Source organism: Phascolarctos cinereus, unplaced genomic scaffold (assembly GCF_003287225.1).
Source record: "Phascolarctos cinereus isolate Bilbo 61053 unplaced genomic scaffold, phaCin_HiC Scaffold_4;HRSCAF=312, whole genome shotgun sequence".
NCBI classification, from domain to species: domain Eukaryota; kingdom Metazoa; phylum Chordata; class Mammalia; order Diprotodontia; family Phascolarctidae; genus Phascolarctos; species Phascolarctos cinereus.
In genome coordinates, this window is record NW_027555847.1 from 652409998 (window position 1) to 652431963 (window position 21966).

Here is a 21966-nt window from a genome sequence, read left to right on the forward strand (position 1 = left end):
TAATGACAGGAAAGGACTTTAGATTTTAGAAAACATCAGAACTGGGAGAGACCTTAGAGGTGTCATCCAGCTCCTGATTTACAGATGAGGAAATTGTTAGTATTTGCTAAGCAAGGAAAGAAATTAACTAGTACAGGACTACTACCTGGGGTTTTGTGAAAGGGCAGAAATCTAAACCTTCTATGTCCATTAGTGCCTAGCATATTGCTCCTCACACAGAAAGTAAATGTTTGAATGTTGTAGAAAATTATGGTCTAGTATTATATTTGTAGAAGTGCCATTATAGACAATGAAGAATTTGTTAGATTTGAAGTAAGGCTCTTGTGTTCTTAAAATAATAAGGTATTCTCTTCCTGGGCACTCCATCAAAATATTTAATGCAAAAGGAAACTGAAATTGACAAGGAAGTAGAGTGAAGTAAATTGCGTTAGTGATATGACAATAAATATTTGTTTTAAGCAGTTAAGAAGTCAAAGGTAACTAACAATAGGTTTTTCTGGAAGCTGAGAAGACTGCCTTGGACTCAAGAATTACTAGTAATTTTGAAAGGGAAAAAGCCATGTTGTGCTTAGAGATAATACACATTTTATTTCTCTGAGAGGAAAATGATAAAAATGTAAGCTGACATGAGACTTTTCCAAGAAAGCAAGTTACAGGCTATCTCTTAGCCCTATGTCTCACACTATATTCAGGAAAATCTATACCCACACCATTCAAAATTATATCCATAAAAATATACTTGTCATTAAAAAAAAAAGGTTAAATTATGTCTTACATAGTTTGTCAAGACAGTGAAATAGATTTAACAGTATACTTTGAAAACACTTCCACTAAAAACAGTTAAAATGTTAGCAGTTATTTGGAACCTTCACTTATTCAAGATTTCTCATTTCCTGATCATGCTGGGAGATTTACTATAGATTTTACCAGTTCAGACGGATGCTTGACTCTTGGCTAGATGCCAGATCATCTAGAGCAGGGGTGGGGAACCTGCAGCCTCAAGGCCACATATGGCCCTCTAGGTCCTCAGGCCCTTTGATTAAATCCAAACTTCACAGAACAAATCCTTTTGTTGGAAAAACCAATCTTCTCATTTTATGGATGTGGAACTGAGGCCTAGAGTTTTAAATTACTTATTCAAGAGCCCACAGGCTAGTACTAGAGGCAGGATTCAAACGCATCTGATGCTTAATCCAGTTCTATTTCTATTGTACCACACTGTCTCCATAACACTGAACTAGCATTTGAGAGGTACAGTTTCTAACTTCAGTTCTACTATGTCCAAGCTATACAACCAAGGACAGTTCTTTAACCTTTTCGGACCTCAATTTCCTCATCTGAAAATGAGAGAATTGGATTAGGTCATCTCTAATGTTTCTTCCTGCTCTGACAGTCTATGGTTCTGTTGATTGGGAGTTGGAAAACCTGAGTCTGAGACTTGCTTTGGTTTTGTTTTTGCTTTTTTGGCTAGGCAATTGGGGTTAAGTGACTTGCCCAGGGTCACACAGCTAGTGAGTATTACGTGTCTGAGGCCGGATTTGAACTCGGATCCTCCTGACTCCAGGGCCAGTGCTCTATCCACTGCACCACCTAGCTGCCCCTGAAACTTGCTTTGTCATTTGCTAGCTGTGAGACCTTGGGCAAATCACTTAATCTCTCTGGGCTTGTTTCCTCATGTGTAATTTGAAGTTTTGACTAGATCTCCAAGGTCCCTTCTGGTACTAAAATTCTATAATTCTTCCTGTTACATGCAGAGCACAATTCAAGCTTTGGTTGCATATCAAAGAATTAGAAAACACAGTCTTTATATTTAAGTAGTTGAAAGTTCAGTTGAGAAGACAAAACAGATCATTAAGTGCCTTGAAAAAAATTAAAAACCAATATAAACGAAAAACAACTACAATCTGAAAACACACTGAGGAGACATAGTACAGTATGAAAAATAAATGTGACTTGAATTTAGCCATAAGGCAGCTTTCTGAAAGAGCTCATATTTTGAAGGTGATGCACATGAACTGATATTCCAAGAAGAGAGATTAAAAAAAAAAAAAGGTTGGAATGTGAGAATAAGCAAATCCTGCTTGTCCAGAGGAAACAGGATTAGTTTGGTTAGAACAGAGACAGGGTGCTGGGGAACTGATGCAAAACCTTAGAACCTTGGTTAAATGGAAAATGTTTGCAGTTATCTCTTTGCAGATTTATTAAAAATACCTAGATTGCCACAAATAATTTGTTCTGTATACTTCAAACTGATCACTACCCTACTGTCCTGAGATGCTATTTGGCTGTAAAGTGCTGAAGTGTTTTTCCTATCCTAGAGTGAATTCTCTGATGTCTTCTCAAATTTGAACTATTACTGAAACCTTTACCACACTCATTACATTCATAGAATTTCTCCCCAGTATGAATTATCTGATGGTGAATGAGGGTTGAACTCCGACTAAAGGCTTTCCCACATTCATTACATTTATAGGGTCTCTGTCCACTATGAACTCTCTGATGTTGAATAAGGCTTGAGCTATGAGTAAAGGCTTTTCCACATTCATGACATTCATGAGATTTCTCTCCAGTATGAATGTTATGATTTTCAGCAAATCTTGACTTATCTAAGGCATTCCTACTATCATATTGATAGGATTTCTCCTCAATATGAGATCTTTGATGTTCAGTAAGGTATGCACTTCTACTGAAAGCTTTACCACATTCATTACATTTGTAGGGTTTCACTCCAGTATGAATAATCTGATGTTGAAAAAGTGTTGAACTCTGACTGAAAGCTTTGCCACATTCATTACATTTGTATGGTCTCACTCCAGTGTGAATTCTTTGGTGTCTAATAAGAAAAGAACTCTGACTGAAGGCTTTCCCACATTCATGACATTCATAGGGCTTCTCTCCAGTATGAATTCTCTGGTGTAAAATAAGATGTGAACTCCAAGTAAAGGCTTTTCCACATTCATCACATTTGTAGGGTTTCACTCCAGTACGAACACTTTGATGCTGATTAAGTAATGAGTTCTCACTGAAACCTTTACCACATTCATTGCATTTATGTTTCTTTTCAGTATGAATTATCTGATCTTCGCTATGACTTGAACTATTTAAAGTATTAGCATAATCAGTATATTGATATGAATTCCCCCCAATATGAGATTTTTGATGTTCAATAAGGTATGCCCTCCTACTGAAGGCTTTCTCACACTCAAGACACTTGTAGGGTTTTACTCCAGTATGAATTATCTGATGCTGCACAAGAGTTGATCTCTGACTGAAGGCTTTCCCACATTCATGACATTCATAGGGCTTTTCTCCAGTGTGCATTCTCTGATGCCGAATAAGTAATGAGCTTTGACCAAAGCTTTTCCCACATTCATTACATCTATGGGGTTTATCCACAGTATTAATTCTTTGGTATTCAGTAAGGCTTGAAATATTTGAAGCATTCTCATGCTTATTATATTGAGATTTTCCCCCAATATGATTTCTTTGGTGTTTCACAAAATACGTATACCAACTGAAGCTTTTCCCACATTCATTACATTTATAAGGTTTCTCTCCAGTATGAACTTTCTGGGGTTGAATAGGTAATGAGCCCTCACTATTGGCTTTCCCACATTCATTAATTTTGGGGGACTTTTCAGTTTGGATTCTCTTATCAATAAGGTTTGAACTATCTAAGATAACCCTATAGTCATCATTTTGATGAGATTTCTCTCCAGGATGAGTTTTTTGATGTTCAATAAGGTATGCACTTCGACCAAAAGCTTTGCCACATTTATTACATTTATAGGGTTTTATTCCAGTATGAATTATACGATGTTGAACAAGGGTTGAACTCTGGCGAAAGGCTTTCCCACATTCATGACATTCATAAGGTTTTTCTCCAGTGTGAATTCTCTGATGTCGAATAAGTAATGAAGTCTGACTAAAAGATTTCCCACACTCATTACATTTGTGAGGTTTCTCTCCAGTGTGAATTCTCTGATGCAGTTTAAGTTGTGAGCTCTGACTAAAGGTCTTCCCACATTCTTCACATGCATAAGGTTTCTCTCCTGTATGAATTCTCTGATGCTGAATAAGGTGTGAGCTTTGACTAAAAGCTCTTCCACATTCATCACACCCATAGGGTTTCTCTCCAGTATGAATTCTCTGATGTTGAATAAGCTGTGAGCTCTGAATGAAGCCTTTCCCACACTGATTACATTTAAATGGCTTCTCTCCAGTGTGAGTTCTCTGATGTAGACTAAGTCGTGAATTCAGACTAAAGGCTTTTCCACATTCATCACACTTATAGGGTTTTTCTCTGATATGAATTAACTGATGTCGAATAAGGTGGGAGCTACAACTAAAAGCTTTCAAACACTTGTTACACTTATAGGGTTTCTCTCCAGTATGAATTCTCTGATGTTCCCTAAGGTGTGAGCTCCGACTAAAATTTTTCCCACATTCACAGCATCTGTGGGGTTTCTCTCCAGTGTGAATTCTCTGGTGTAGATTAAGATCTGAATTATATTGGAAGCTTTTGCCACATGTGTCACATTTATGGGTCTTCTCTCTTACAGTATGTCTTGGGTGAGAAACAGAGTTTGAATTCAAACTTATATCTCTCCTATGTTTATTCAGCTCTTGAGCATTCCCTCCTATTGCATTTTTCTTTGGGGTCACAGTCAATTTACTGAAACCTCTCTCTTGGTAACAGTACTTCTTCAAAATCACCACTGTGGAGTTTCCTTGATTTCCCTTTAAAATTCCCTCAGATCCACCAGCCTCTCCAAAACTAGATTCCTGAGTTACGTTATTTAAGGGCACTGCCAATGGTGCTCCATGTGATTTTATCTGTTTTGGAATGCCTTTTTCACATGACTGCTTGCTCTCACTCTGGCTCTCACAATCTGAAAAAATAAAAGGCAAATTCAAAGGTCACTTGTTCTATAAGCTGAGGAAAAGGAAAATAATTTTAGTAATGAGCTTTCCCCCTGCCCCCATAGTAATTTAATTGAAATACATAAGCTTTGATAGTTCTCAAAACTGACTGTCAATTTTGAGAGAATAGATGAAAGGCATAAGAACCTCAGGTTAGATAAGGAGGGAAGAGAATAAATAGTGGAAAGTGGCCCACCCAGAGGATAATGCCAGCCTAAGCTAGGAAAGCTATTTTAAGTGCTACTTTGTAATTCGCCATTCTCTAAGTTTCTTTTCTCTCCCTGCAAGAAAGCTAACCATGGAGAGAGTTATTTAAAAGCTGGTCTCAAAGAAAAAGGCCTTTCAAGCTGTTCGGCATTGGAAAGGAGAATTAACTTGCTCATTGATCCTACCAGTTTTCTAACATTCTAGAAGGAGGAGCTTGTGCATCAGCTAGTGAATCCATTCGTCAACAACAGTGTTGCTACACTGTACTTTTCAGTAGCCAACTACAGGGAGGGTGGAGTTTGACCAGGGGAACAGGCTGAGCAGAAGAGGTGGAAATGAACAGGGAGCTGAGACAATGAGCTAGCAATAGTGGGAGACCAAACTGGGTTAAAAAGAGACGAGTTGGTATGAAGTGTGAGAAGCAGGGTCAGAGGGGTGATAAATCGAGGAGTTGAAAAGTTGATGGTTGTGGCAGGCTGTGTGGTAAACAGGAAAATGAACCTAAAGAGACAAGAAAAAAAGAAGGTTCCTCTGCCTGGCTCCATGGCACTCATCACCTAAAAGACATAACAGTAAAGTGGAAAGAACACTGGTCTTGGAATTAGAAGACTTGGGTTCAGATCCTGCCTAGGGGACTTGCTAGTTGTGTGACTACAGGAAAGTAATTTAATCTCTACCCCAGTTTACTCAGCTATAAAAGATTATAATTCCTGCTCAATGCAAGTCTTATATCTTGCAACCTGTCTCTAGCTATCTGTTCAACCATTGCCAGTATGCTCTTTCTTTCTCTCCCCCGCCTATCTTGAGTGCCCTAAAAGATCAAGTCTTAGATGCAGACATTATCTTAATATGAGTAAGAAGTTCCTAATGATTAAAGTAGTCCCAAAAATGTTAGAGATGGCCTTGGGAAATTACAGAATGAACCAATGTGAGAAATGGAAGGGACTGAAGAGGCCATTCCCCTCCCAGCCATGTTCCTGACTTTCTTCCTCTTTACTTCCCTCTACTGGTGGAACATCCTGGAACTTCTCTGCAGTGTCTGAGGCCTTTTCACCCAGTAATAACCTACCACACCGGAGGCCTACTCAATCTGCTATATCCCTCTGAGGCCCACCCCACTTCTTCCATTGATGAGTTCCTCCTAGAACCTCCATTTTGTGGAAGGACTGTGACCAGCAAGCCTTCATTCCCCTCCCTGCTCTGTTCTGGACTTCAAAGTCATCCCTCTATGGGTACCTCCCTCTTCACCTTGCTTTTTAGTTCCTTTTTGTGTGTGGTCTTCTCCCGTTAGAAAGTAAGCTCTTTGAGGACAGGGACTGTTTTCCTTTTAACTTTTATTTGTATTCACAGTGCTAGGTACATAGTAAGTGCTTAATAAGTGTTTATTTCCTTCTTTCTTTTCCTCCTTCCTTTGAGTCCCATCCTATCTGAACAGGAATGCCTTTTACAAGCTCAATACAACCTGGCAGCTGCTACTCCTTCTGTACACCTCCTGCCCCTGCCGACAGCCGCACCACCATGGAAAATGGGAACAAGTACCGCTACTCAGAGTTCTTCGAAGGCTCCAAAATCAACGCTAGCAAGAACCAGCAGGATGACAGTAAAATGTTTATTGGCGGGCTAAACTGGGATATGAGCAGGAAAGATCTCACTGAATACCTGTCTCGTTTTGGAGAGGTTGTAGACTGCATAATTAAAACAGATTCCAAAGGGAAATCGAGGGGATTCGGATTTGTGCTTTTCAAAGATGCTGCCAGTGCCAATAAGGTCTTGGAATTTAAAGAGCACAAGCTGGGTGGCAAGTTGATAGACCCCAAAAGGGCTAAAGCTTTAAAGAGAAATGAGTCCTCTAAAAAAGTATTTGTTGGCAGACTTAGCCAAGATACATCTAAAGAACAAATCACCAGAACAGTTACCAGCCATATTACAGGAGGACATGGAGAAAACAGGAGCAGATGCGCAGCAGCCTAACTTGTGGGGTGACAACATTGAATGGAGAGTGGTCTTCTATAGATCTGAGATGACCACTTTGTAAAAGACTTTTAGTATACAAGACACAACTATGTCCAGCTGTATACAACAGCCAATGTAGTTTTCTTGTTTTTGCTTTGTCCTTTGCTCTCTGTGTTATGACTAATGTGGATTTGTGTTAATGCAAATTTTAACTGTATAATTTCATGTTAAATGATTCTCAAATTGTGATTGTTTTTCTGTGTCAGGTACTAAATAGCTCTGTAAAAAATGTGATTTTAAACAAGGAATATTTGAGGCACAGTTTATTTCTAGGAGTCATGGATAGTGGGGAGAAGCAGTGGTCCTTTATAAAGAGTGAGCAGCAAACTTTGCCTTGGTTTCCCTTGACAAAGGTCTATCCATGCTAAGTATTCATGTCCATGTTTGAAATAACCATAGATGCTACTGTGCAGTGTTTTGTCCCCCACAAGCATTCTTGGCATCTTTGTAATGAGAAGTGTTAATTCTGCATGTTGTGTGTGCTGAAATTGTTTTGATCAGGCCATTCCTTGACTTTTATTTTCAAGAGCAGCACTTTTTTATTAAACACCATAAAATGAGGCATACTTAGTAACTGTTTTTATGAGCTGACAAGATGCTTTGAACCTTTGTGTGAAAAAAACAAACCTCATCTATTATGATTACTTGACACTTGCATTGAGTGTGAATGTAATTCAAATTGCACATTTCTATATCCATTGAAACTGAATCAAAGATTAGTATGGGTAAGATTTTCACTACAGAGTTGTAAGTAAAGGAGAAATTATGAAATTATTGAAATTATATGAGAAATTGTTATCTAGAAATTATGTCTCAAACTTCTTAAATGTCATACCTGGCACATAATAAATACTTTTAAAAGGCTTGTTAACTGACTAAAAAAAATTTAAATTAAAAATAAAAAAAGGGATGCCTTTTACAACATTCTTGAAAAAGTCATCTAGACCAGGGGTGGGGAACCTGCAGCCTCAAGGCCACATGTGGCCCTCTCGGTCCTCAAGTGTGGCCCTTTGACAGAATCCAAACTTCACAGAACAAATCCTTTGTTCAGTCAAAGGTCCACACTTGAGGACCTGGAGGGCCATATGTGGCCTCGCGGTCGCAAGTTTCCCACCCCTGAGATTTTATTTGAGGACCTCTAATGAAGACTCCACAGCTAGTTTATTCCAGTTTAAGACTGCTGTGTCAGGAAGTTTTTTCCTTACATTTGGCTGAGATCTACCTCCTTGCACCTTCCACCTACTCCTTCTTCTGCCCTCTAGGACTAAATTGAACAAACTAACCTCTTTTCTACATGTTGACCATTTAAATACTTGAAGCTGGTTCTTCTTTTCATCAAGAGAGACAGTGAGCTCACCATCCCTGGAGATGTCCAAGCAGAGGCTAAGATAATCATCTGGGCACATCAGAGGAGAAGATTCATGATAGGTACTTCATGACCTAGTCATCTGGCTGAATTAGAGAGGGTCACGGTTTATGACACGACCTTTAAGGTCCCTTTCAAATTTGAGATTCTATGTTTCTATGACTCATTGTGTGGTAAAAATTCCTCCCCCAGGATGTTCTGGATCTTTTCAATTGTTCCTTCCCACAGAATAACTTATATTCTCTGCTGCCTTTCCTTGGGACTGCTTCTCAGATAAACTTCCATTCACAGTCCCCTTCTCATTATGGAGCCTTCTTCAAACAGTGTATCCTGTGCAGAACAAAGTTTTCATTTTTAAAAAAATGACAACTCCTACTGACTCATGCCCTCTTCCCTCACCTATGCTGAAGTATCTCGGGATCTCCTCTCTTTCACCGGCTTCCTGCAGATTCAGGACCCATGGCTCTTCCCCATGTTCCAGCTGAGAGATCACATCAGGTTTGTGGACTGGAACTCCTGCTTGTAGGAAAGAAAATAGAATGTGTAGCTTTGTGCTGAAAAATTCAAAGCAATGCCAGGGATCAGACTAAACCAGTTTCTCTCCAGGATTCCGAAGATGCAAAAACCACTGGTAATCATCAAACTCAAATGACAATGAATGAGAGCGATCTTGGGAGTTAGTGGGTCCCGTGTCACTAGAGGTCTTTAAGCAGATGCTGGATGACCGTTATAAAGAATGTTTGAGAGAAGATTCTTATTTGGCTGAGTGGTACATGACACAGTAGATAGAGAGCTAGAAGCCAGATTTGTGTTCCAATATTACCTCTAGCTGTGTGACCCTGGACAAGTCACTTAATTTCTTGGTGGTCTAGGCAACTTTTCAAGACTGTAAGTTGCAGAGAAGGTATGGACTTGCTCTGTTAAAGGGAGTTTCCTCACCTTGGAAGCTCCTCATACCAATGAAATCATAGGCCCAGTCTTTATCTCTCTTGTTCAAGGCTGGCTGGATTAGACACTCTGAGGTTCCTTCCAACTCTTAGAAATTGTGAAAAGTTAATGCAACTATGTAAAAGGTATGGTCCTTGCCCTCAAGAAAATTATAGCCTAATTGGGAAAATGGGACACAGACATAAAAAGATAAAGAATAATTATCTGAAACCTCTAACTTCTCCCTGGGCCTAGATCCCATCCTGTTCATTTGTTTTCTCAGGACAGAACTTTGACTCATCTAGAACCTACAGTCCTAGATCTCTTCTTTCCCAAGGGAACATTTAAGGTTAGGGTCTGAGCCGAAGATCCAATCCTGGCAAAGCCTCATCTGGCCACAAATCCAGAAGCACCCAACCTAGGCTGAAGTTTCTTGTGAGCTAAGATAGGAAGCTTCATTTGGTATGGGTGCCCCTTGCTATAATAGTTATCTATTTATAACTAAATTATGTTACAGTGGACTGTGATTTGATATATTACTATCTCTTGTCAAAAAAACCCCAACCCTTCCCTGCTCCTTATAACCCAAACCACCAAAAAACTGAAGCATGATTACCAGTACATACCTTTCAGATCTGGTATAGAGATTTAGGGGTAAAACAGCAAGGCCTTCCCCCAAAATATCCACCTCTTAGGTCTGAAATTCCTATTTCAGGAGACAGAGCCTTTCATTTGATAATGAAAAAGGCTTAAGTATATTCAGGTATGTTCAAGAGGGCCAACCCAACATAGTCATACTCCATTGTCAATAACTGGTAATATTGTACGGGAGTAAGAGTTCAAGATTTAAGAGCTGACTCCTGGCACCAGCCTCTTGATTTATGGGAAATAAGGGGGAAGGTGGGAGGCGTCTGTTAAGTAAATGTGTTCCCAGAGATTGGGGTAAGAATATGCCATTAGGAAAGGAGCAATCTAGGCACAGAAGAACAGTGAGTTCATTTGTTTTCCTCCTGCTTGAGGTTGGAAAGCTCCCAGTCACAGAAGGGCCACAGTTACACAAATAAAGGAAGAAGCTGTAAGGACTAAGGCAACGTCTAATAAGGAGTGTAACAACAGAAAAAGCGGTTGTGTCTGGGAAAGCCCAAGAAAGCTGTCTATTTCTTCCTTTGTAGAGAACAGCTCTGTCTTTTAAAGACAGAAAGCAAAAACAGGCTATCTCTGGGCCCAAAACGGATGACAAAGGTCCAATTCTCAAGGTACAACCAAGCCAGGCTTTCCAGAGGTCACATAAGTCAAGGCCAAGAGGCTTCTGGGCATGTACCCTTAACCTTTTTTGGGTCATGAACCCCTCTGGCAGTCCAGTGGAGCCTATGAACCCCTTTTCAGAATGTTTTTAAAAGCACAAAAAACTTGCAGAGATAACTAATTATATTTAATAGTTATCAGAATATTCTTTAGAAAGTTCACAAATCCCAGGCTAAAAGTTCCTGCTCTATGGGATTTTTACTTATGGTGGGGGCAACAAGTCTTACCTAGAGAAACCATATTCCCATAATTCTCCAGCATCACATCTCTGTAGAGATGCCTCTGATCAGGGGTCAGCTGCTTCCATTCCTTCTTTGTAAAATACACAGCTACATCTTCAAAGGTCATCAACTCCTGAAACAATATGTAATTGCTGCCCAAGGGACAATCCCACAGTTGTGCCCTGGATTAATAAATTCTATCTGTGCATATGTGACTGGGGAGAGGAGGTAAGGAGGAGGTAAATGAGGGGACATGATCGCACAGGGGGATGGGGGAAGTTGAGAAATGGCTAGGGACTTTATAGGCAAGTAAAAGGAAAACATAAGAGAAATACAGAATTATAGGAAGTATGGTCTAATATAAAGGCCGAATGGTGCTTTGGAAATAAGCTCCTTGCGGGGATGAATTTTTATTTTGTCTTCGTATCACAATACTTGGCACAGTGTCTTGTACACAATAGTTACTTAATAAATACTTAGTGGATTGGATTATTGGATTTGGAACCAGAGGGCCTGGTTCAAATCTCACCTCTGCTCCTAACTACTAGGTATGACCTTAGGTGAGTCATTTCACTGTTCTAGGCCTCCTCATTTACAAAGTGAAAGAGCTGAACCAAGGGTCCCTTATATCTCTAGATTTTGTAGTCTAATAATATGGTCATTTAAGCTAGAAAGTCCTTAGTCCAATTCCCTCATTTTATAGATGAAGGTCCAGGGACGGTTACTGGCTTAAAGTCATATAGGTTAAGTTAGTAGCAAGACCAGAGAAGGAAAAATGGAATTTTCTATTTAGTGAAGATTCTCAGGGTGAGGGGTACATTATATGTATTCAGTATCACTGAATAGATGAAATAGTGGTACAAGGAGGCAGTGTTTCCATTTAGTCAGAGACTGTACAACCTTGGGGAGAAGGCAGAACATATCCAGGAAATATGGGCTCCACCTGAACTAAAAAGTTACCAGACTGCTTTCTTGCACAAAATATTAAAAAGGTGGTTGATAAGTGTGGAGATTAAACAATGGGATAAAAACCTATTGTTTAGTGCTGAACATGAGGCTCACTTTGATGAAGTTCCACTGGAAAGGTCTACAAGAAAGCCCACTGCATTCTTAAGCTAAATGGAAATGACCAGAGAGGTAGTCCCATCAAACTGGATATCAAATCCATAGGGCCAAGCCAGGTAATAGAAACATACAGTAAGAGAATACTAATTCAAGAACCGCCATTATAAACCAGGTGAAATGGCACACTTGGCAGTAGGCAAGAGTCTTTGCATAGATGGCATGTAGAAGACTTGGTGGTAGAAAGATGATCATTGACTCATAGTGACCCCAGACTACAAAGTCTTAACTGGGGAAGCAGGCTAGAGAATCAGAGGGATCTTTTGATGACTGAGAGACAAAGGGAAGAAAAGGGGATATTAGAGTGATTTCCTACTCCTAAACTGTCTCCAAAATCAGGCAGATAGGATGCACTAAATCAAATGGTGTTCAAAACTTAAAACATTCTCAGTCAAAATGACAAAATAAATACAGAGAAATTCCCAGAGCTTTGTGGCATATCTTACTAAGGTGTCTTGCTGGCCAAAATGTAAACCATATAATTATAAAGAGTTACTGTGTCAGAGTACAAAATCCTGACTAGGTCCACAGAAAGAGAACCAAGGTGGTGAGAGGGCAAAACAGTATGGTCAACCTTAGGAACTGGGGATGTTTTGTCTGGAGAACAGAAGACTTAGGAAGGACAATGCTTTAGATCTTTAAATATCTGAAGGGCTATTATATAGAAGAGGGCTTAGACTTGCCTGACCCCAGAAAGCAGAACCAGGAAAGATGAGTGGAAATTATAGAGAGATAGATTTTGGTTTAATATAAGGAAAAAACTTCCTATCAACTAGAGCCATCCAAAAATGGAACGAGCTACCTCAAGAGAAAGAGTTTTCATCATTACTGGAGATGTTTAAGGAGAGGCTAGGTGGCTGTCAGATGCAAGAGATGTTATAGAGGGCATTCCTGTTTAGGTGGAGGTTCAATTAGAGACCCTCTGAGGTCCCTGCCAGCTCTGAGATTCTATATATTGGCAGACAGATTTCAAATGCGGAAAGAACACTGGACTTGGAGCCAGGATTCTAAGACCTGTGTGTATCGACTTCATCCCTCTGGGCCGCAATTTCCTTCCTTGTAAAATAAGGTTGGACAAAATGATCTTTACAGTTTCTTCCAGCTCTGTCCTATGATTATAAATGGAAGTACTCTGAAATATCATCCATTCATAAAAAAGTCTCAAAAGAAATATGGGAATTGAAACTGGCAAGTCTCATGTCCAGACAAAGAAAGGATCATTGAATATTTCATAATAAACTATTAGGGAAATAACAGTATGGTATTTGCAAGGAGGAAATCATGTCCCTATTTTGGAGAACTCTGAGAAGGCAAATATGTATGTTGCTAAAGGGAAATCAGTATATATAAGATAAAGTTTTTGAAAGGCTTTTGGGAAGGGTCCATATCTAAGGAATAGTAAGGAAATCAAATCACCATAGGATTAAGTTGGGGTGGGGAAGGGAGACTGTTAAATGGTTTACCAACAGGAAAGAAAGGTAAAAATCTTATAGACTGTGCAAGCAAGCTGATAGATGGCAGAGCATTTTTAACATGGGCAAGTGCAAGACAATATATTTCCAACAAATAATTGAAATTACATATATGCATATGTATATGTATGTATGTGTGTGTATCACACACATACATATACACATATATAGATTAAAGGCTAATCTGAAGTATTGACTATGATTCAGAAAAGGGAGTCTAGGAATTACTGTAAATTGCTCCTTAATGATGTTAACCCAAAATGTTAATCATCAAAAATATTACCGTAAAGACAAATCCTTATCCTTTCCTTAGGGAAGGGCAAATCAAATAATGAGGAATGGGGAAAAGATAGAAAATACTGCTTCCTAGAGCAATAAATAGAAATGGGCCAGGGTCTAAAGACTGGCTAACGTCAAAAGATTACATGAATGACAATTATAAAAGCACGGTAAGGGATCAGAGAGTGTCAGAGCTGGACAGGGTCTTAGGGATCATCTGGTCCAGCCCCTTCATTCTAGAGTAGAGCAAACTGAGGCTCAGAGAGGTTGTTACTTGACCAAGACCACCTAGAACACAAGGACCTTAAAGGGAAGACTTACTTATTCACCAAATCCTAAAACCCCAGGCGAAGGCATCACTCCCCACCCCCACCCCCCTCCAAGTTATCCAAGAAAAAGTTTAGGGGAAATAAAAGGACGCTAAACTTTGCCCAGGAATAATAAGCTTACAGAAACTATTACCCCAAAAGGTGACAGTGCCAGGAAATATAAGTAGATTCAAAAATAAGTTGATCAGATTAATGAATGACAGGACCAGTGGCTACTAAGAGAAGGTGGGATTCCCTGAACAAACATATATGAAGTTCCTTCTATGGCTGAGTCACTGTGTTAGAGGAAATACAAAAATAAAGAGGCTGTCTCTGCCCTCATGGAACTTACAATACAGTACAGGTGAGGATGGGCACACAGATTTAAAAAAATCAAATTACTGCATGCTGAGATCTAATGAAGACAAGATCAGTTCTAGCTGAAGGGAATCAGGGAAAGTTTCATAGAACTGTAAAGGTCACATTGAAAGAAGTTCAAATGACCTGGGCATTGGAGGAACAGAAGGCTGTCCAAATGTGAAGGATGGGGGATAAGAACACTGGGTCAGGTGAACAATGTAAGCAAAGGCCTGGAGGCAGGAAAGTGCAGAATGTGCTCAGGGCAGGCACTAAGTAGGCCAGTTTAGCACGAGCATGGTGCTCTTCAGGCAGTGTTGTATGAGAAAAGGTTGGAAAGGTAAGTTGGGGCCAGACTAAGAAGTACGGACTTTACTCAGGAGAGAAGGAAAAGAAGATGGGTAAAGACAGAGAAGATCTGAAGTGAGGAGGATGAGGAGGGGAGTTGAGTCAGTCAACTAGCATTTATTAAGTGCCTACTCTGTGCCAGGCACCGTGCTAAGGGCCGAAGATACAAAGAAAGGCCAAAGACAGTCCCTACTCACAAGGAGCTCACAGTCTAATGGAGGAGACAAGATGCATAAAACTACATCCAAACAAGCTACATACAGGATAAACTGGAAATGATCATCAGAGAGAAGGTGCTAGAATTAAGGCAGATCAGGAAAAGCTTCCAACAGAAAGTGGAATTTTAGCTAGGGCCTGAAGGAAGCCAGGGGAGCCAGGAGATGATGGGGGAAACATTCCAGGCCTGGGGGACAATAAGTGAAAATGCTAGGCATCAGGAGATGGAATATCTTGCTTCAGGAATAGCAAAAAGGCCAGCATCACAAAGTATGTGGAACAGAGTAAGGTGAGAGAAGATTGGAAAGGTAGGAAAGGGACAGGTCATGAAGGGTTTTAAAAACCAAACAGACGATTTTATCTTTTATCTTGATAACAGGGTACCAGTGGAATTTACTGAATTAGGGGAGGGTGCAAGTATGACTTGCATAAAGCAGATCACTTTGACAGCTGAGTGAAGGATAGACTGGAGTAGGGAGAAATTTGAGGCAGGGAGACCCACCAGCAGGCTACTGTGACAGTCCAGATGTGAGGTGAGTTGGACCTGTACCATAGTGGTGTCAGTGTCAGAGGAGAGAAGGGGGCATGGGTGGAAGATGTTATGAAAGCAGAAGCAATAGAATGTGACAACTGACTGGATGGAGGGGGGATGAGTGAGAAGTAGGAGTTGAGGGTGATATTTAGATTGAGAGCCTGGGTCATAGCAGACCTTTGACAACAATAGAAAAATTAGGAAGGGGGAAATTTTGAGGGAAGGATAATGAGTTCAGATTGGACATGCTGAGTTTAAGATGGCTATGAGGCATCCAATTTGAGATGTCTATTGCACAGATGGAGATGTGAGACTGGAGTTGAAAAAACTCTAGATGATGGCTTCAGTTTTTTGAGAAATTAGAATGTCCCTTGGGGGGTGTGCAGGGGATGTTTGAGTTTGAGAGAAGGGAAGGTTTGGAAGAAATGGGGTAGGAAATGAGATAGGGAGGTTTTACAAATTGTGAAAAAAAAAAGAGGAGAGGTCTGAAGTGGCAGGAAGGAGCTAGGTGCTATTATGTAGCTGAGAAGAGAGAGCATTCCAGGCATGAGGGACAGCTAAGAAAATACCCTGGGCCAAGAGAGGGAGTATCTTGTTCATGCCACACAAGATCCGTTACCTAATTCTTAAGCTGAGGGAGAACATTTAATTAAGCCCCATCATCAACACTGGGGTCAATGCTGACAATACAATATTGAGGCTGACCATGGGTCTGCCCCAGCGTGTGAAATACTCTGTACTTTTCATCCTGTGGATAATCTGGGAACAAATGGGTTTTGCTGCTTAGAGAAGCCCCAAGCTAAGGGAGGAAACAAAGCCCTATGTGGGCAGCAGAGACAAGACCTTAGGAAGGACAGCTCACCTGGGACCTGGCTGTAATTCGAAGCATAGTCGTCATCACCTGGTCTTCCTCCAGGGAAAGGGCAACACCTAGGGGGTGAGGAGAACTAAAGGAAGACAAAAGAGCCATAAGTGAGACCATTCCTGGTCTGCTGCTCCCCACGTGTGCTCCCAGGACTTCCTCTCTCTTTTAGGAATTGAGGGGACCAAGGTATAGCCCTTCCTTTCCCTATACTCTAACAGCTACTCATTCTCTATTAATTATCATTTTCTGGGATCCTAAGGAGTACGAGGCGCTGTCTCAGACTTCACAGGCGATCACATCAGGAGGAGCCAAATACTAAAGCAGTTCAGATTCCTGGGACAGTAAAGCAGGCAGAAACACTAATAATCACACATACACCTACACACACCCAAAATTGTTTTCATGCTGTCAGTGGGCTTTTTCCTTTTATCACTTTATACATTCCTATATTAGTCAACAAACATTTACTATCTGCCAAGCACAGTGCTAAGCACTGGGGATACAAAACAGGCAAAAGATAGTCCCTGCCCTCAAGGAGCTTACAATCTAGGGGAAGACAACAAACAATATCTACAAAACAAGCTACATACAGGACAAATAGGAAATAATTAATGGAGAGAAGGCACTAGAATTAAGAGGAGGTGGGGAAGGCTTCCTGTAGAAGGTGGGCTTTTCCTGGAGCCTTGAGGAAGCCAGGGAGGTCCGAAGTTGGAGTGGAGGAGGAGCATTCGAGGCACAGGGGATCACTACAGAAAATACCCCAAGCTGAAAGATGGTGTGTCTTGTTCATGCAAGACTGACCAGGAGGTCAGGGTCACTGGATCAAAGAGAATGCAAATGTATATGTCAGGTAATAAGGTGTAAGAAGCCTGGAAAGTAAGAGGGGGCTAAGCTGTGAAGGGCTTTGAATGCCAAACAGAACATCTGAATGTAACCCTGGAGGCAATAGGGATTCCCTGGAGTTTGCTGAGTGGACGTGTACTTTAGGAAAACCAGTTTATTGGCAGAATGGAGGAAGGACCAGAGTGGAGACCTGAGGCTAGCAGATCCACCAGCAGGTTACTGCACTAATTCAGGTGTGAGGTGAAAAGAGCCTGCGCCATAGTGGTGGCAGTGCCCAAGGAAAGAAGGAGGCCCATTCAAGTGATGTTGCAAAGGTGAAGTGCCCAAGGAAAGAAGGAGGCCCATTCAAGTGATGTTGCAAAGGTGAAACCAACAGGCCCTGGCAACAGTTTGGATACGGGGAATGGGAGATGGTGAGGAAAGTAGTATGACTCCGAGGTTGTGCCCTGAGGGACTGGGGGGATGGGGACATCCTCTATAGTAGTGGGAAGGTAAAAGCTAATCAGCTTTGTTATCATCTCAGCTCCCCCTTGAGGACCTAGGTTCAAATTTTGGTTCTGCTCTTACTACCTGTGATTTTGAGTGAATTACTTATTCTCCTTAAGGCTCAGTTCCTTATCTATAAAATGAAAATAATATTTGTATTACCTACCTCATAGGGTTTTAAATATAAAATATGACAGGAATACACATATTTTGTAACTAGAAAGCATTATAGAAATGTTAACTATTCACTTATTCTAGCAGCAAAGAACTGGAAACAAAATACATGCCCATTGACTGGAGAACAGATAAAGAAATTGTGGCATGTGAATGTAATGGTATATGACTGCACAGTATGAAATAGTGAATATCAGAACTAGCTTTTATAGGAATTGATGCTGAGTAAAGTAAGCATAGTTAGGAAAACAATATAAATAATGACAACAATGTAAACGGGAAGAATAAAAAAAATGAACTGAGTATTTTATAAGTATTGTGGCCAGGCTTGGCTCTAGGGAAGAAATGGGAAAACGTAGCTTCCTCCTTTTCCAAGGTAGGGGGCTACAGGCGTGAAAATAATGATAGCATTGCCCATTTTGTTGAACTGCTTCTCTCCCCTCCCCAACCCCTTTTTATTTCTTTTATGTTACAGGTCATGGTTTTCTAAGTAGGAGAGGGAGAGGAATATATTTGGGAATGACTGTAATATAAAAACAAAGGATGTCAATAAAAGTTAAAAACAGAAAAAAAAAAAGGAAATTCAGTGATTATTATGTTAGGCCTATAAGAGATTTTAAAAGATTATCATACCTAACACCTTCATTTTACAAAGAAAGAAAATGAATACCAAGATTAGATGATTTGTCCAAGGTCATATAGCTAGTTAGGACAGAACTGGGATTAGAACCAGGCCACTTAACCCCCAACATGGTACTCGTTCCAACATGAGGCTTCTGATATGTTCCAAAGCATGGTTGAGGAATCTAGGCAAAAAACTAGGTGGCACAGTGGATAGAGCACCGGCCCTGGAGTCAGGAGGACCTGAGTTCAAGTCCAGCCTCAGACCAAACACTTGACACTTACTAGCTGTGTGACCCTGGGCAAGTCACTTAGCCCCAACTGCCTAAAAAAAAAATTTTTTTTAAAGCCCGTTAGTTTCTGAATTTTAAGGTCCCCTCAATTGGCCCACCCACTTTAACCCAAACTTCACATGCTGACTGATACATCAATCCCCCTAATAACCAGATCTGACCACATCACTAACTTGTTCACAAACCTGAACTGCTCCCCAGTGACAGAGCCTGGTATTCAAACCCCTCCATGGCTGGGTCCCAGCCTACCTTTCCAACCTTATGCCATATCTTTCCTTCATCCAATAATCTAGCTAACAAGGATGGCTTGTTCCTTGAATGTGTCCTACATTTTAGGAAGATTATAGGTTTCTGAACTAGAAGGAGACTTAGAAATCATCTGGTTGAGCCCTCATTTTATAGAAGAGTAAACTGAAGTCCAGGGAAGCTGAGGCCTGTCCAAGATTACATAAGCTTTCTGATTCCCAGGTTATTGTTTTTTACATTACACTATTTCCCTCACATCACTTTCCTACTCACAAACCTAGAAAACCCCCCCACCACTTGAGTCATGCAGTCCAAATTTCCCTGTCTGGCTTCTAAGACCATCTCTATCTGATCCTTCCCTGTCTCAAAGGGGTCTGTTATAGTATCAGTTTGGACGTGATCTCCTCTAATGATGCAGAGCCCAAATAATAGATCCCACCCTATCTACCCAACCTTGTTTTCTATTACTCTCCAACAAACACCATCTGATCTGCTCCAGTCAGACAGAAGCTTTAGTTTGAGTTAATAGGAGACTAGACTCAGTTCACAGAAACTTCGGCAAGAAGAAGATAACAGAAGAAGTATCGTATAATCAATAGAATTTTATGACTTCTGGATATGAACCAGACGTAAGATTAACAGGATTAAATAGTATAACATAGTTGTTAAAAAGGTTAGTGCCATCCTGGGCTGCTTTCCTGCCATTTCTCATACCATTCCTTTTAAATTTCCTTCCCATACTAGCTGCATCTGTACCATTTTTTACCATTCTTCAAAGCTCAGGTCAAATGTAATCTTTTCAAAAAAGCCTTCTCATCTCTCCAGTTAATTCTTTCTCCCTCCGATTCTCTCATAGTACTCTGTCCATATCTCTCATGCACTTATTTACTATTATACTGTCAGCTGTAAAATGCTACATGACAGTGTTATTATTTTACATTAAGGTATATGTGTCAAATCCCCCTTCCTAGACTGTGAACTCCTGAAGACAATGGCCAGGTTTTATTTTTGTCTACATCCCGCCACTCCCAGAGACCCCATCTCTTCCAACTTCTCCCGTTCTACCCCCATAGAGTCCCCATCTCTTCCAACTTCTCCCCTTCTCCCAACATAGATTCCCCATCTCTTCCAAATTCCCCCTTCTTCCTCCACCCCAAAGTCCCCATCTCTTCCAACTTCTCCCCTTCTCTCCCCCCCATAGAGTCCCCATCCCTTCCAAGTTCTCCAACGCCAGCTGGTCTAAGTGCTCGCCCCCTCCGCCCCACCCCCCCGCATCCCGAGACATCCCTTGTCCCCTTGTGCCCCCCACCCCGGATCCCGCCACAGAACGCCTCCTCTTCCATCCCGCTCCCTCCCCCAGCCCAGCGCCTTTAGATCCCCTCCCTCCTCACCTCCGCCTTCCCCAGCGTCTCCGGTCCAAGGCGGATTACACTGGACCCCAGGACTGTTGAGGAGGGGTCGGGAGGGCACTGCCAGGGACCGGAAGCGGATTGTGGTAGGAGGCGCAGCCCGGGAGCCCTTCCTCCTCCTCTCTAGGCAGCCAGGAGCGTCCGTCTTGCTGGTCCAAATGCGAGCGGATTCAGACCCCGCCGGCTCTGGGGAAAGCGCCTGAAAGCCAAAGAGATTTCACTTCCGTCCCCTGCCCCCCACTCCCTTCCTCCCAACCCTGAGGAACTCTCCCCGGAAGTTGATGGCTGTCCTTCGTTCTTGAAGACCAAAATGCCATCTGTATGTCGGGGTCAGGGCACGGTGTGTCCAATTGTGCCTGCTCAGACCAGTCCGAGCTTGCAAGGCTCCACCACACACACAAATAGTCCACATGAACATGCGGAGCCAGATGTTTCTAAATTTGCCCATCTCAGGGATCTTTGAAGCTGCTGCAATTCTGCTTTGCTCACAGACCACACACCTTCTTTGCTGTGAGCACGCTGTGCTGGTGGGTCCTATGCCAGTGTCTCCTACCTTTCACAATCAATTCCAAAGTTCTTCACAGACACCTTGAGAGTGTCCTTGTATCTCTTCTTCTGACCTCCATGTGAGTACTTGCCTTGCGTGAGTTTTCTGTAAAATAGTCTGTTAGGCAAACACACTTTTGGCATTGGGACAACATGGCCCGTCCATCAGAGTTGCACTCTCTGCATTAGAGTTTGAATGCTTGGCAGGTCAGCTCCAGAAAGGACCTCAGTGTCTGGTATCTTATCTTGCCCAGAGATCTTCAGAACTGTCCTAAGACAATTCAAATGGAAGCATTCAGTTTCCTGGCATGTCACTATACTGTCCTGGTTTCACAGATATACAACAATGAGGTCAGCACTAGAGCTCTGTAGACCTTCAGTTTGGTAGTCAGTCTAATACCTCTTCTCTCCCACACTTTCCTTCTGAGCCTCTCAAATGCTGAGCTAGCTCTGGCAATTCATGCATCAACCTCATCATCGATGTGTATGTATATCCCTGGAAAGTATACTGACAAGGTAAATGAGGTCAGGCATGTCTTCTTATAGCTCTTCATTGTAACCTTGCTTTATCTTTGTAATTTCATAGCATTCACTTTTGATTTTTTTTGGTCATTTTTTCTAGTTATATTGTTGGAGCCATTGTTTATATGGTTTTCTAGGCTCATCATTTCCTGTATCTCTTTCCATGCTTCTCCATATTGATCATACTTGTCATGTCTTGTAGCGGAGTAATATTTCTTCATATTCATGAACTATACCTTATCTAGCCATTCCCCATTTGATGGGCATCTATTTTGTTACCAGTACTTCATGATCATAATTTTCGTTGTTGCTGAGTTGTTCCAGTCCTGTCTAATTCTCCTTGACCCCATGTGGGGTTTTCTTGG

The 21966-nt window shown here is 41.3% G+C and overlaps 1 protein-coding gene across 1 annotated transcript; it reads right to left on the reverse strand.

Annotated features, from left to right (window-relative positions):
* Window positions 1-562: 562 nt before the first annotated feature.
* On the reverse strand, window positions 563-20605 carry LOC110214389 (uncharacterized). The gene is made up of 5 exons (XM_020995285.2): window positions 20516-20605; window positions 16459-16543; window positions 10969-11095; window positions 8909-9025; window positions 563-4892 (listed from the first exon to the last, which is right to left on the reverse strand). Exons 2-5 carry the CDS (start codon window positions 16492-16494, stop codon window positions 2278-2280), a joined length of 2895 nt encoding a protein of 964 aa, XP_020850944.1. The 5' UTR covers window positions 16495-16543; window positions 20516-20605; the 3' UTR covers window positions 563-2277.
* Window positions 20606-21966: the final 1361 nt, after the last annotated feature.

What these genes read in the sequence shown, in the direction of transcription:
- LOC110214389 (XM_020995285.2), bottom strand. Translation starts at nt 16,494, where the DNA reads ATGACGACTATGCTTCGAATTACAGCCAGGTCCCAG. An exon ending in TGGGAATATGGTTTCTCTAG is followed by an intron (nt 9,026 to 10,968) that starts GTAAGACTTGTT and finishes TCCTACAAGCAG; the next exon opens with GAGTTCCAGTCCACAAACCT. An exon ending in CCCGAGATACTTCAGCATAG is followed by an intron (nt 4,893 to 8,908) that starts GTGAGGGAAGAG and finishes TTATTTTTTCAG; the next exon opens with ATTGTGAGAGCCAGAGTGAG.